The sequence below is a fragment of the Triticum aestivum genome, chromosome 5B (genome assembly GCF_018294505.1).
Source record: "Triticum aestivum cultivar Chinese Spring chromosome 5B, IWGSC CS RefSeq v2.1, whole genome shotgun sequence".
Lineage (NCBI taxonomy): Eukaryota > Viridiplantae > Streptophyta > Magnoliopsida > Poales > Poaceae > Triticum > Triticum aestivum.
Window position 1 is genome coordinate 676,684,495 of NC_057807.1, and position 14,533 is coordinate 676,699,027.

A 14,533-nucleotide genomic window follows, 5' to 3' on the forward strand; every position below is an offset into this window, starting at 1 on the left:
TGGACTGCCTAGAGCTGTTGGACATGGTGATTTGGCCACAAGAGCAAGTGCCCAATGCAAGTACAGGAGATGTTTGGTGAAATGCTAGGGCCATCTAGTGATCTTTTCTGAAAGTGAAAATTGGCAGGATGATGTCTCTTTGGATGATAGATATGATACTAAAGTTGGTTTGATAAAAATAAAAACATGTTAGTGCAAGTTTTACAAAAGTTCAGTTCTGACCCAAAACTACAGGGGGAGTTATTTGGTGGGCTTATAAGGTGAAATTGGGGTTGTGCTTGTGGACTTAAGGGTTTGGTTGGATGTACTACAAGATGGAAGAGTTTCAGAATTTATTGAGCCATATTTAATGTGGTTGTAGTTCAATGCTCAATCTGGACCAAAATTGAAAAGAGGATGATTTTCTCAAAATTTCCAAAAGGTCATGATGGGTTTTTGTATAAAATTAATTTATTGTCATCATATGACCTCTTATAATTTTTGTGGGAATTTAATAGAATTATTTAAAATAGTTTTAGTGCAACAGGAGCATTTCAAAGTCTGAAAATGCTATTAAAAGGATAGGTTTGGGCAAGTTTTATTATTAAAGTATTTCCTACTGAATTTTTAAAAGTTAGATAAAATGATTTAAGAAAACTTTCAAAGCCCACAATACTTTCCCAAAATATCTATATGGAGGGAAGAATTTTAGAAAACGGAGAAGATTGTGAAATTAACAAATGATCTAATACAATTCAAAACTTTATTTCTAGCCAAATTTTACTTGATAAAAACCTGGTTAAAATTTTGGGGTGTTACACCTTGTCAAGCTCGGCTCGAAACCCGGCAGGGGGTATGATCATGTAGTTAGGAGATGCGAGTGGGGGAACCGAAGCCTAAGGTGACCAAAGGGAATGGAGTGACATGACGGTTCAATGGGCAGGAGCTGGTGACATGGGAGGAAGAAGAGATAAAACGTCGCACATGATCGAAAAGGGTAATTTCCTTATTCTTTTTTTAGGGGGAAAGGGGTGTGCCTAGGTTAACAAGTTAGAGTCGTACTCTAATCAGAGCAAGTACAATAGCCGGCTTATAGCCCGCCTACATGGCAATTTTGCCTATGTGGAGGGAAGAGACATTAGAAGATGACGGAAGTGGGCTCCATGCAAAAGTTTGAATATATGCGTACTTCTACGCAAATACAATAAATATGAAGAAAGAGATATAGAGAAGGTGAAAAAGGTACTACTCTTATAGTTAAACTCATTGTATAATTGATGATTATATATGACATGACAACATCATATAACGAGGAGTTGACTATATAGTATATTAACCATGCTTGAATCAGGAACGACATTCCTCTTTCTCCTACTTAACTATACTGCCACGTTACTTGGCGGTATGAAGAATCATCAGACACAAGATGAAGTGATATGCTTCGTTGGCATTTGGTAATGTGAGCCAAGGAGGGGGTCGAGAACTTGCAATGGGGATGAGTGTTTTTTTTCGAGCTGAGTGCAGTGAGGATCGAGCAGTGGGCCTTCATGATTAGTAGGCAGGCCCATCGTAGCTGAGGTTGCTGTCAGCTCACCCGAGTTCGAGTCCCGATTTGAACCCGCGGTGCTCGCAGAGTTTCTCCTATAAAAAAATGCCAACGAAGGTTAGCCCTTGGGTTGGTCTCATTTTTTTTTAGGCAGGCCCATCGATTCCTTGTCTTTTTTTCTTTCTCTGACGTGAAACGGAAATCCAAGTGGCCCGTGACATGGAAAATCAGGCGATCTTCTTTTACGGATCTGGGCGATTACCTCTGTAACCACGGCCCCCTAAACCGTTGCTCGATCTCCCCCAAATCCCAACCGGCCGATCATCATGCCGCCGTCACGGCCGCCACGCCGCCGCTGCGGCCGCCGCCGGCGCTCGACCACCGCCGCTGGGACGGATCCCTCCGCAGGCGGGAGCAGAGGGTGGCTCGCCGCCCGCCGCAGGCCGTTCAAGCGGCACGGGCCCGAGCACGGCGACCAGGCGCTGCCCCTGGGCGATGAAACCCTGCTCCTCGTCTTCTCCGCCCTCTCCGACGCCGGGGACCTCGTCCGCTGCGCCGCCGCCTGCAGGCGCTGGCGCCGCCTCGTCTCCTCCGACGCCGCCTTCATCTGCCGCCGCGGGCCCCCGCGCTGCGACCGCTTCGCCCGCCGCCTCGCGGTCGGCGTTTTCCTGCACAGCGACCGCGGCCGCGGCCGCGGCCGCCCCCGCCGCGAGGGATTCGTGCCCTTCACCAAGCCCGACCTCTCGATCGCCGACGGCGGAGTGCCGGGCTCGTCGTCGCGCGTCGTCGCGTCCCGCAACGGCCGCGTCGTGATGGACCTCCGCCGCGCCAAGAGCGCCTGCGTGCTGAGGCTGTGCGTGTGCGACCCCATGACCGGCGACGCCCACCTGCTCCCGCCCCTGAGCGGCAAGGACCGCCCGGGGCCGTACGCGTGCGCCCTGCTCACCGCCGACGACGGGCTCCACCTGTACGACGCATGCTCGGCCGGCACGGCCACGTCGACGTCCCCGTCCTCGTACCGCGTGCTCCTCCTCTACAACCACCGCAGCTACACGGCGCTCCGGCGCTACTCCTCGGACGACGGAAGCTGGGGGCCGGAGGTGGAGGTGACCGGCGCCCGGATCGCGAGGGGGCGGCAGCTGGGCGTCAGGGCGCACGCGACGCTGGTGCGGGGCGGCGCGGTCTGCTGGTACGGGCTCGGCATCGCCGTCAACCCCGCCACGCTGCACACGTCCAGCTTTGGCTACACCGTGCAGGCCTTCGAGTCGCCGCCGCGACGCGCCAAGGCCTCCCTCGGCGAGGTGGACCGGCTGCTGGGGCTGATGCCGGACGGGAGGCTGTGCGTGCTGGAATGCAAGGCCGACGCGGTGCGCGCCTACGTGGTCGTCTACGCCGACGTGGTGAGGAACGGCGGCGTGTCGGGGAGGAAGGAGTGGCGGTGGACGCTGAACGCGGAGCTGATGGGCCTGCAGGTGGTGAGGCTGCGGTGGTTCTGCGAGAAGAGCGGCGTGGCGCTCTTCACGGCGAGGAACAGGGGCGGCAAGACGCAGGTGTACGCCGTGGACGTGGAGACGATGCAGGTGGGCAGGGTGGACTGGTCGGGGGACGACGACCGCGACGGCGACGGGGACATGGAGGTGTGTGGGTACGAGATGGACCGGGTGGCCATGCTCGCCGAGCTCGACCGCTCCGCTGAGCTCCATCCTGCTCCTCGGCAGCTCTGATTCAACATTCTTTTCCTTATTTTTTTCCCTTCTTTTTCTACAAAATTTCATTGATTTCTTCAATGACTGCAAATTGTAGTATTTGTATAGGAGTATTACGATGCTTTGCGAAAAATCAGTACTAATACTGCAACCCAAACTGGATCCATTATCGCCACTGTCATTGTTCTCGCGAAAATTGCATCTGGATCTCCAAATGAACCAAGCATCTCATGAATTGTTTGCATATAAAACACCAATGAACTGCTGACTAAAATTGTCAAGTTTTATGGGGGAACAGAAACATCTTTGCAGCAGCATCGAAATATAAGTTCTGAACGTACCCTTATGAACAGTAAAATTGAAATAAATAGTAAAAAAATCAAGAAAACATGATTCTTTTTGGCAACAAACATTGTGAAAAAATAACACTCGTAATGCTCTGTCAAAAACAAAATCAATGCTCCAAAAAGAATAGTTTTTAAAGCATTTTGAGGTGCTGATTTTGTAAGTTTTTTCCTAAACCTCCATGAATGTGATTTCATCATGAAATTTGCATGCACATAGAAAACTAAGCAATGTTTGTTTAAAAAAAATGTGACTTTTACTGTTCACAACAGGAGCATTTGAGCTCGAGATTAGAAGGGACACTTTCGCGCATTTGCCTGGTTTTACGGACCGAACACAATCATCATTCATCAGCGAAGCAAGAACCGAATTGCCTTGTGTTCTGGGAGGGTGCTCTCTGCAATCTTCTTGTCCTACCGCACATTCAAATACTCTCTTTGTCTCAAAGTGTAAGACATTTTTTGACGCTTGCCACGGAGCGAGTATGGTTTGGAAGGGGCATTTGGAGCATTAGAGCATCTCCAATAGAAAATGTATACTTGGAGATATAAAAGCAGGTGATGTATATTTTTAAAAATCAAAAGGTGATTTTTACATCTCCAAAAAGTTCCTAACTTCAAGAGATGATGTATATTTGGTGATGTAAAACTACTACACGAACATATGGTGTATTTGAAGATGTAAAACTAGTTCAACTACTATATCATTTCAAACATAAATTTAAACATAGTAAGTTCATTTGAATCAAACATGGTTTTTAAAGACTTAAAACATAACTAAACATAGTTCAAACTGCTACTACTCTGAGCCTACTCGTCTTCGCTCTTGAACTGCTCCCATAACTCCTCCTTGTTGGGGTCGTCACACTCGTCGTCCTTCTCATCCGAGTCATCCTAGTCCGACTAGACAGGGATTAGTACCATCGAGGGGCCGGCCTCCTCCTCCTTCCTCACTCCCTTCTTCTTCTGCTCGGCCTCGCGCTTTCAGAAGAAGTCGCGCTCGGCCTAGACATACTCCGGATGCTCCCGCATGAACCTCGCCTTGCTGCCTTGTCACTATCGTCGGGAGCAACGAGAACCTCCTCCTCTTCCTCCTCCTTCTCGTCCATCCGCCAAATGTTGTGCTTCTTCGGCCCGATTAGCTCCGCGGTCCACCCAAGTATCGATCTCCGGGAAGTTCATCCCACGCCTCAGCCGGCCGAAACGCCACGCGGCGATTTCATACGCGCGCACGACCATGTCGACGGTCGAACGTGTCGATCCAGTAGCGGTAGCCATCGCACTGGGATTCTACGCTGAAGTTCCTGGACGGCTTCTTCTGCACCCCTAAGAAATTGGTCTTGCTCTTGGACACTTTCTTCGATGGCATGGCGGCGGCGCAGCTACAGTCGAGCGTCGAGTCGAGACGGACGCCGGCGGCCGAGCTTCAAATGCGGCGGGGCAGGCCGGCGGAGCTCGGATTGGGCGAGGGAGCTTCAACTGAGGCGGGGTGGGGCGGCAGTGCAAAAGCGGGACGAATGCAGCCGAGAGGGTGGGGGCTATCGAAGTGCGACGGTACCAGTGACGGGGTGGGGAAGACCGGATCTGACGGCAGTGCGGCTGGCGGCGGGAGGCATAGAGGTGGTTGCACGGTGGGTGAAAAAGAGGGGAACTAGTGGTTGGCACGTGGCTGCGGATTATACATCACCAGGCGGCTGGTGATGCAAATTTTCATCTTCAACTGTTGTATTTTACATCACTTGAATAAGGTAATGTAAATTGTTTTACATCTGCATCATGTGTGCCTCGGAGATGCTCTTAGGAAAGAAAGAAGCTACGGGTGAGGTTTCACAGGCCGCCTCAAGCTCGTTACCAAGAAAAGTGCTAAGTTTTGGTAGCTCAATAGAATTTAACTTCTATGTAGGTGCAAGCAACGCCTTTTGTTTTTACGTCAGAGACGAGGCCACCAAGTTTCAACAGGGGAAAAGTGTTTAGACCGATAGCATTCATCAGAGAAGCATCGGTATAGTTTTTTATTTATTTTATTTTCTGGAGGTCTTGGAAGCCCCAACAAATTATAATCCCCAGAAATTGTCTCCTGAGTTTCAGTCTTTCTTATAAAAATTGTCCCCTGAGTTTTGAAACCCTGTCCTATTCTACTCTATGGTCAGGGCAAAATCACTGCTTTGATCTTCAGTGACAAGTTTAGCACTGAAACTATTTTACGACTGAACCCTCTAATCTACCGCCAAAAACCGTACGTGGCAGTAGAGTAGACGAGCCACCATCATAGTCAACAGTGGTATCCCAATTGATCCGTCTACGCTGAGAAAAGCAAGCATGGCAGCCTGCCTCCAACGGCATCGGCGGTAGACTTCTGGAGGCCATCTCCGACGGAGCCGGCGGCAGAGTCTCTAGGCTACCCTGCAACGGCGTGATTGCCACGACACAATGCACACTGACGCAGCAACTTTCTGACTTTCTTTTTCAAGGGGACATAAACCAGTCTGCAGCAACCATGGAAATATAAGTTCCGCAAGCGCGACAAAAACGGTCGTTTCACTGTGATACAGGAAGGCAAAGTACAGGCCCATCCGCACGGTTTACTGATCAAACGAAATCACTTGCACGCACGCAGGCGGCATGTGTTCAGGATCAGCGAAGCAAGAACCGGACCGCGGCAACAGCATCGCCCTTGTGCTCTCGGAGCGTCCTCTCTGCGATCTTCTTGTCCAACTGCACATTCAGAGATGCTTTAGAAGGGGCATTATTTAGAGCATTAACAGGAAGGAAAAAATAGGTGCAAGCCATGGTTTCAGATGCCACCTCAAGCTCGTTGGCGATGATTTCAACGTCGGTGGGGTTGATCTTGACAGCAGCTAATTCTTTCTCCCTGGTGAAAGGCAAACAGAAACACCCGTTATGTTATAACAATACCATGAGCTGTGAACAACATTTCCAGGAGAATAAGACCAAACCCATTTATCTAAAAATGAGTATACTACATACTTCTCAAGGCCATTGTCTTCGTTTCAGATTGGAGCTGATATGTAATGGAATACTACGGGTGAGTTCAGTTTATGCCAAGTTTGGTGTGCATACCCACGCCTTGGCCAAGATTGGCTAGAAAAATAACTAGAATTGGCAAAAGAGCATTGGCGTGCCAAACAGTTAGCAACTATCTAAACATAGACCAATTTTTTAAGTTATGGTAAGAAAAACTGGTAAGGTACACTTTGGTAATAATCCAAACATACCATCAACCAGAAACATGGAATCCCCAACAAAATAGATAATGGGATATTGCAAACTCGAGCACAAAAATTACAAAGTACTCCCTCCGTTCACAATAATAAGATTTTCTAACTTTTTTCTGAATCGGATGTACATATACATGTTTTAGTGTGTTTGTTCACTCATTTCAGTCCATATTGAAATATCTAAAACATCTTATATTTGTGAACGGAGGGAGTGCACTGATCTAAGTTCCACTGTTCGTGCTAGATTTTCTTTTCTTTCCCGTTCACTTATTTATCCTTACTTGTTTTTTTCTTTCATCAAGTTGGAAACCTATGTGATGACAAGATATTGAGCAAAACTGCAACCTGTCTGCGTCGTTGGATTGTTCTCTTCTTTGTAAAATGCTGACCTATCTGTTAATGGACATTATAAATGAAGCTTAATTTTGTAGCAGGGTAAGCTTTTATTCAAAATGAACATCACATTTAAAATTTCCATGTGCAGTTGCTAGTAACGTCTGTCGTTCAGCAAAAACTAAAAAAGAACAGTGCATTGGTTTATTGCAAGTTTCTTGAGACCAAAAGAATAGCCATGAATATTTTCCACACCAACCTCAGTCTCATGGCATTCCAGTCAGCCTCTTTAGATGAAGCAAGAGCTGCCATGGCCTGTAAAAGAAAGAAAGATATATCAGCATCACCAAGGTACTCCCAAAAACATCTCAATTAAACATACACACTTATCTACGAATCTATCATCTACATCTTACTTCTAGATTTCTAGTTTCCTGATATCCATGTTTTAGCACGGAGTTACTATATTGAGGCTCATTCAACTGGTAGCAGGTGTCTCTTTCAAAGTTATTTAGATAACCCCTTCAAAATCATTTGATTAAAATGCTTATGGATCAGACTGGAAGGTGAACTGTATATCTGCCCAAGCAGCACTTTTCAGAGGCCACACTGATATAACTTATTCAATAATTTTCCAGAATTATAGAAATGGTGGGCGGCGTAGAAATCAAAACGCGAGCTATTCATATGACATGGAAATAATGGATATACTACTCAGGTCAACGGACCTTCGGATAATACTGCAGTTAAGCAGTGAAAACTTGCAATTGATTAGCAATACATCTAATAAAATGTTATTGTCTATCAGAGACAGACAAGCAGAAGTACAGAGATTATATGGTGGGTGGACAGATTATGAGGAGCTGCTACCAAATGTAGGTTGTGTGTACTGCATGCCACCGTCTGATGTCTTGATTACGGAATAGAGATACTGTATCTAACAAAAGCGTTCACTGTTTGAACGTTACACCCAACAGACATGGAACGTACAGTGTGCTCAACCAATAACTAATGGGCCGGGAATCTGATAACAGTTGAAATGATTCTGACTGGAAACAGCAAAGGGAGTAAAAATAACAGTATAAGCATGCATCCAGGAGCAGGCTAGTCATGTATGGAGGATTAAGCTGAAGCATGTCATCCCCACAAAGCAAAGCAGGGGAGGCAAAATAATAATTCGTGACACCGTGCATCCACGCTCCAACAATGTCGACCAGATCCTCCAGCTCGTCGCTCCGATTGCTCACTAATGGGCCAGCGGATCACGAATCTACACCTAATCCTCACTAAATAGGCGACGGAATCTGTGAATCCTCGCTCGCGGGAGCGCGGGGTCGGGGGTTCGAGCAGGACGTACGGATTGGACGCGGGAGGAGTCGAGCTGGCGATCCTCGACGTGGTCGGTGAGCTTGTCGAGGGCCTTGCTCTGCTGCTGCAGGTCCTTGGAGTCGGCCTCCGCCGCGGCGGCAGCGGCGCCGCCCTCCGCCGCCACAGCCGCGGCTGCCGCCGCCGCCGCCGTCTCGTCGACCGCCGCGCCCATCGCCTCTCTCCGACCCGCGCTGTCTAAAACCCTAGCTAGAAAAATTCCCCTTCTCGCTGTCGTGTGTGGTGGGACTGCAGAGAGGGTCTGGGTGCGAAGGGGCTAGAGGGTTTTGTTGTCCGCCGATACGGCGTTGAGATTCGTGCGAGACAGGTCATGGCCAGTTCATTCTTTATTTTTTGGGATTTTTTTTTGTGGAGAGGGAGTTTGGAACAATTGATTTTTTTTCCAAAAGGAGATTACTGTAAGAAACGAAAAGGGGTTCGATTTGGAGGAGAATCTGCTCGTGACATTTTAGAGATGGATTTTTTTTTTAAGAATACGAGATGGATTTCACATGGCATGAAAGTTGTGGGCATGTATTGGAGAGGTGTTTGTTGACATAATGGAACATCATTTTACAGCCGTAATGATATTTGGCAAACGTTCGTCAAGAGCCCAATCCCGACGAATGCTCTAGAACCACCAGATCTGTATATGGATGGTAGCTTTTGAAACTGTCACGCGGACGTTCGCAACTGATATGCCCCCAACGAATGTTCACTGGAATTGACGTCCTTTTATAATTTCTTTAGGAGTTATTCACAATATTTATATATCTTCTCCTCTCGTGGAAACAAAATAAGCGTATGTATAAAAGTAAAAAAAAGATGAGTATTATCGTGGCATTCGCTTACTTAAACTTTATTTATCAACAACATAATAGATAGTGCTCTTTGATGTTTATATTTCACGTCCGTGTCATGAAAAAAAATTAGACTTCGTTTGGGTTTTCAAGAAGCATCAACTCTATTATTAGGTATGAATTATCAAAAAAAATCCTTATTAGGTATGGATACAAAGAGTTATGAAAGAGTCGGTGCTACATAGTTTTTTGTTGTAGTAAAAATAGCACCACCTATAAAAAAGAGAGACATGACGACTTGAGTGTCTGACCCTAACTTTGGATCTGTTGCGAGTGCAACTAATTTACTATTTAAACACGAGCAACACAACCATAGAGTAAGTATTGTTTTTACTTGTTGTGGAGGGGGAGTTTGAAACGATTGATTCCCGAGAAAGGTAAACATACAAGTAAAAACACATGTACAAAAGTGAAAAAAAAACATGAATATTGTCCTGACATTATTTGCTTATATTTGTACTTTATGTGTAGACAACATAATCGATAGTGCTCTTTGATGTTTATATTTCACGTTCATGTGTCATGACAAATTTTCATACTTTGTTTGGAACCTCAACATGCATTAGCTCCTTATTAGGTACGGACATATGAGTGATTAAATAGACAGTGCTATGTAGTTCTTTATTGCAACAAAATTAGCACCACCAAAAAAAGGCATGACGACTCGAGGCACCTGACCCTAACTTTGGGTCTGTTGTTGGTTCTGTTATTTTACTGTTCAAGCAGGAGCAACATAAACATGGAGTAAATATCAAGAAACCGCAATCTTTATGTCACTAGCCACACAAAACTTGAACGGGTTAACAACTTTAGTCACATAACCAAAATTCTCGGGGCAAAAGAAAAACACACAACCCAAAATCTCTTGTTCATCAAACAAACTACAAAGGATTGCCAAGTATTGACCGTGTGGCAGCTCCCACATGGTAATAATGAGATAAAAAAGAAGACCAGTGGTGTTGGTGCTATAGTTATACACAGTCGGGATTTTGCAAAAGGACAAGTAAAGGCCATGGTAGTTGCCTTGTGGGCAACGTGTGTTAGTTTCCATAGTTAGCTCATTGCCAAGAATATAACAATTTCAGTTCCGTGATATACTTGTGAACCGAGCATAGCTCATATGAGTTACCTTTCTTGTGATGGAACCAGTCTGCCAGAGTACAAGCGCTATCTGAACTGTGCAATAAGGTCATCCATAAGTCCCACCGATGCTTGCAACCTTTTCAGATATATTTACAGGGCTTCCGGTGATGTTCGTAAGTGGGAGTCATTCTCACGGACTAAGATTCATTTATGGTGGCTTTGTCAATCGCAAGATTTGTCGGCTCACGCTGTCGATGGTGTTCATCTAAGGTGGAGCATGCGGCGTGTGTATGCGGGCGTCTATGTTCGCGGCGTGCTTTAAGAAAATTTTGAGATACATTCGTGCCTCAGAGGTTGCGATTACATGGTAGACAGCTGGGGCGGGGCCAGCTCTCGCCTACGCCGTTAGATTTTACAGTGAGATTCGTGGAGATTAGTAAAATCCGGAAAAGGTTTTAGGAAAACGGTGCTTCGGGTGACCGACGGCCTAAAGGCCGCCCTCCTTCGTTTTCATTCTCAACAACAAAAAAAAAAGTTTATTATACCTTACGTACTATACTCCTGTAGAAAACATGCGACGATGAAACCAAAGCGGTTCCACGCGACAACTCTGATGCGCGCGGTGAAAGCTCCACGAAATCGGATCCAGACGGAAACATTTCCCGGCAAGTCCACGAGACGAGACCTCGGCCGCCACGCACGGCGCCGCGCACACCACCGAGCGCCCGCGCCGCACGCACGAGGCGCGCGCAACAGTCCAAGGAGGAAACGCGCTGACCGCACCGCACCGCGCCTCCATCCGGCCGGACCGAAAAGGCGCAGAGAAACGACGGCCGCCCAATTACTCCGCCCGCCCGTCCCCCACCGAGCAGCGCACCGCGTCGCACCGAACCAAACCAGCCCGACGCACGCCACCACTCCCCCCCACTCTCTCCCCTCCCTCCCCTTCCCCACCCGGCGGGCGGCCTTTTCCCCCAATTCTTTTCCCCTCCCCTCCCCTCCCCTCTTCTCGTACGCGGCCGATTGCGACCCCGCCCCACCCCGCCCCACCCGCGCCCGCGCGCGCATCGCATTTCCTGCTCCGCCGCCGCCGCCCGCGCGCATCGGGGGCGCCCCGGTCGGCGATGTGGCGGTGCTATGCTGGGCGGGCTCCTCAGGTTCCTCTCGGCGTGCGGCGGGTCCTGGCAGACCTCGCCCGCGCCGCCCCACGCCGCCGGCCCGCCCTCCGACCCCGCCTCGGACTCCTCCGCCTCTGAGGGCCGCGACGGCCTGCTCTGGTGGCGCGACCTCGCGCGCTGCGCCGCCGGGGACGCCTCCGCCGCGCTCGTCCAGGCCAACCACACCCTCGAGGACCAGTGCCGCCTCCACTCCGCCCCGCCCCTCGGCACCCTCCTCGCCGTCCTCGACGGCCACGCCGGCCACGCCGCCGCCCGCTTCGCCTGCGACCACCTCCTCCCCGCCCTCCTAGGTACCCATCCGCATTCGCTCCCCTCCTTCCTCCCCCTTCTGTTACATACGAGTAGTAGTATATTCTTCCACCCGCACGGCCGCACGCGCGCACGGATTGGTATGGGGGAAATGGATGGGATGGATTGCGGCGACGAGAGCCAGAGCTAGCTAGCTAGGTTTGATCTAATGATCTGCGTGCGTTCCCGTGCAGAGGCCGCATCCGGCCCGGGCGGCGTCACGGCGGACGCCATCAGGGACGCCTTCGCGGCCACGGAGGCGGCCTTCATCGCGCAGGTCTCCAGCCAGTGGGACACCAACCCGGACCTCGCCACCGTCGGCTCCTGCTGCCTCGTCGGCGTCGTGCACGACCAGACCCTCTTCGTCGCCAACCTGGGGGACTCCCGGGCCGTCCTGGGGAAGAAGGTGGGCCGCTCCGGCCAGATCGTCGCCGAGCAGCTCTCCACCGAGCACAACGCCAATCACGAGGCTGTCCGGCAGGAGCTCATGGCCCAGCACCCCGATGACCCGCAGATCGTCGCGCTTAAGCATGGGGTCTGGAGAGTCAAGGGCATCATACAGGTCGGTTTTTATCTTTAAGGGGTTTGGTTTCGCGTCGCTGTATTCGTAATTCGTTTGCAGCCTATATATATGTGTGTTTGGTGCTTACGTAGTGGGTTGGTTATGCAGGTGTCGCGGTCACTCGGTGATGCATACCTGAAAGACGCAAAGTATAACACGGAACGGATCAAACCAAAGTTCAGAGTCTCTGAGCCATTCAGCAGACCTATAATGAGTGCCGAACCAACGATCGTCTCGCGCAGCCTTGAACCAAGTGACTGCTTCGTCATATTTGCTTCAGATGGCTTGTGGGAGCACTTGACTAACCAGGAAGCTGTGGAGATTGTTCACAACAATCAACGCGCTGTAAGATCCCACTCAGCATTTTCCTCTCTATATTTCTTTTAGCTTTCTGTTATTGCCTAGGATGATCTTAAATCGACCAAGTGTGAAATGCTATGAGTTTCCTTTTGCATTATAAGTAGGACTTTAAATGTATTCACCAGACTAAATGTGTATCATGGCGTACTGTTTCTCATACTTCCATTTACCTAAGCAAAGGATAATTTATAATCTGAATTTTGTGTACTAGAAATCCGAATGATGTTCTCATGTTTTGTCGACACCAGCATGAATAGTTAAGTACAGACAGGGTCCTCACTATGAAACTAATAATTGTTGTTTGCTGGTGATGGTAACATGCTGGATGTGGAGTATTTTCTGGTGTCCGACTGCGTCAGTGGTTTTGGATTCTCACAATTACAAGCTGGCAAAATTTCCAAGTCAAGGGTTTCCCCTTGAATGCTTTGAGTTAGAACCATCTTATTACCATAGGAAGTTTGAGGCATCTCCTATGATGTTTTGCACCCACTTAGATAGATAAAAAAGTTAGCTGTGCCTATGGCTTATTCCCTTCTGTATTGCCGGCACAATCATTCATGTCATGATAGCTATTGTAATTATGTAAATTCTCTACTGTATTATTGTAGGTCCACATGGACCATACCAATAATAAAATGTCACTGCCTACATGGAAGCAACAGCAATTTTGTGCTATTCTTCAAGCATTGGGGATTCATAACTTGCTGTAGTAGCTTGACTGAGGTCTCTTTAGCCACTTGTTTTCTTGGCTGTATATATTTGTGTTTGATACCATGGATATTGAATGTCCCACAAGCTTGCATTTATTGCTATTCCAGACATAATGTGGATGCATAAGTGTGCCATGGGTGAAGCTACTAAGTAATATTTTTTGGGATACTTTATTGCAAAAAAAAATAGTACTTGTTGGATACTGTTGACAGTTTGACATGGTAGCTTTACCAAACTAGTTGAAGTTGGCTCACTCAGCATAGCTGCAAGGGTGATTTTGATGTCTCAGCTGTAGGTAAATGGTTAAAACTGCTTGGATTAATTTTCTGTATCATGACTGGCACACTCTGTCTTTGTTCAGGGGAGCGCAAGAAGGCTCATAAAAGCAGCACTCCAAGAAGCAGCGCGGAAGCGTGAGATGCGGTACTCAGACCTCATGAGGATCGACAAGAAAGTCCGCCGGCATTTCCACGACGACATCACTGTCATCGTCCTATTCATAAATCACGAGCTGTTAGCCAAAGGAAATGCGCAAGTGCCGCCCCTTTCCATCAGATCCGCCTTAGACCACTGATCATGAACCACTTCACCCATGGATGCTCAGTTCCTGTGAGCAGAAATCGCCTGTGAGATAGACGGCTTCTTCAACAACCAGCCCCTGTGAACAGTGCAGAAATCGCCCGCCTGCAGCAGTTTTCTTTTCCTCGCCTTACTTTTCTCTTGGTTTTGCACATAAAATTTGACTACTTGTTAAGTTGCCAGTTTTCCCCAATGCTGCGGGGTTCCCCCCTCGTATCGTATCGATGTCGGATAAATGTGGATAGTCTTCAGGCCTGGAGATTTGCCTAGAGTTTATGGGGGAGCCTCTTCTTCCTTCCTAGAAAAGATGTTGATGAGGGAGCCTTGTTAAGGATGTTGTAACCGTAAATTGATTGGTTCTCGCAGCTTACAATAATCTGTTGTTATCTCTGCCCACTGC

The 14,533-nt window shown here is 48.3% G+C and overlaps 3 protein-coding genes across 3 annotated transcripts; 2 read left to right on the plus strand and 1 right to left on the minus strand.

Annotated features, from left to right (window-relative positions):
- Positions 1–1,709: 1,709 nt before the first annotated feature.
- Positions 1,710–3,397, plus strand: LOC123117589 (uncharacterized). Its single transcript, XM_044538312.1, has 2 exons — positions 1,710–2,925; positions 2,998–3,397. Exons 1-2 carry the CDS (start codon positions 1,852–1,854, stop codon positions 3,247–3,249), a joined length of 1,326 nt encoding a protein of 441 aa, XP_044394247.1. The 5' UTR covers positions 1,710–1,851; the 3' UTR covers positions 3,250–3,397.
- A 2,616-nt stretch (positions 3,398–6,013) lies between these two features.
- LOC123114123 (huntingtin-interacting protein K) lies at positions 6,014–8,786 on the minus strand. Its single transcript, XM_044535490.1, has 4 exons — positions 8,505–8,786; positions 7,407–7,462; positions 6,381–6,447; positions 6,014–6,290 (listed from the first exon to the last, which is right to left on the minus strand). The coding sequence occupies exons 1-4, from the start codon at positions 8,685–8,687 to the stop codon at positions 6,210–6,212; spliced, it is 387 nt and encodes a 128-aa protein (XP_044391425.1). The 5' UTR covers positions 8,688–8,786; the 3' UTR covers positions 6,014–6,209.
- Positions 8,787–11,459: 2,673 nt separating this feature from the next.
- Positions 11,460–14,523, plus strand: LOC123114126 (probable protein phosphatase 2C 36). Its single transcript, XM_044535492.1, has 4 exons — positions 11,460–11,923; positions 12,116–12,483; positions 12,592–12,828; positions 13,916–14,523. The coding sequence occupies exons 1-4, from the start codon at positions 11,593–11,595 to the stop codon at positions 14,126–14,128; spliced, it is 1,149 nt and encodes a 382-aa protein (XP_044391427.1). The 5' UTR covers positions 11,460–11,592; the 3' UTR covers positions 14,129–14,523.
- The last annotated feature ends 10 nt before the right edge of the window (positions 14,524–14,533 follow it).

Excerpts from the sequence above, each read along its gene's own strand:
- LOC123117589 (XM_044538312.1), top strand. The coding sequence starts at position 1,852 with ATGCCGCCGTCACGGCCGCCACGCCGCCGCTGCGGCCGCCGCCGGCGC. Across the intron at positions 2,926-2,997 it reads TGGTCGTCTACGCCGACGTG|GTGGTGAGGCTGCGGTGGTT; the intron begins GTGAGGAACGGC and ends ATGGGCCTGCAG.
- LOC123114123 (XM_044535490.1), bottom strand. The coding sequence starts at position 8,687 with ATGGGCGCGGCGGTCGACGAGACGGCGGCGGCGGCGGCAGCCGCGGCT. Across the intron at positions 7,463-8,504 it reads ACTCCTCCCGCGTCCAATCC|GCCATGGCAGCTCTTGCTTC; the intron begins GTACGTCCTGCT and ends TTTCTTTTACAG. Across the intron at positions 6,291-6,380 it reads TCATCGCCAACGAGCTTGAG|TTGGACAAGAAGATCGCAGA; the intron begins GTGGCATCTGAA and ends CTGAATGTGCAG.
- LOC123114126 (XM_044535492.1), top strand. The coding sequence starts at position 11,593 with ATGCTGGGCGGGCTCCTCAGGTTCCTCTCGGCGTGCGGCGGGTCCTGG. Across the intron at positions 12,484-12,591 it reads GAGTCAAGGGCATCATACAG|GTGTCGCGGTCACTCGGTGA; the intron begins GTCGGTTTTTAT and ends TTGGTTATGCAG. Across the intron at positions 12,829-13,915 it reads TTCACAACAATCAACGCGCT|GGGAGCGCAAGAAGGCTCAT; the intron begins GTAAGATCCCAC and ends GTCTTTGTTCAG.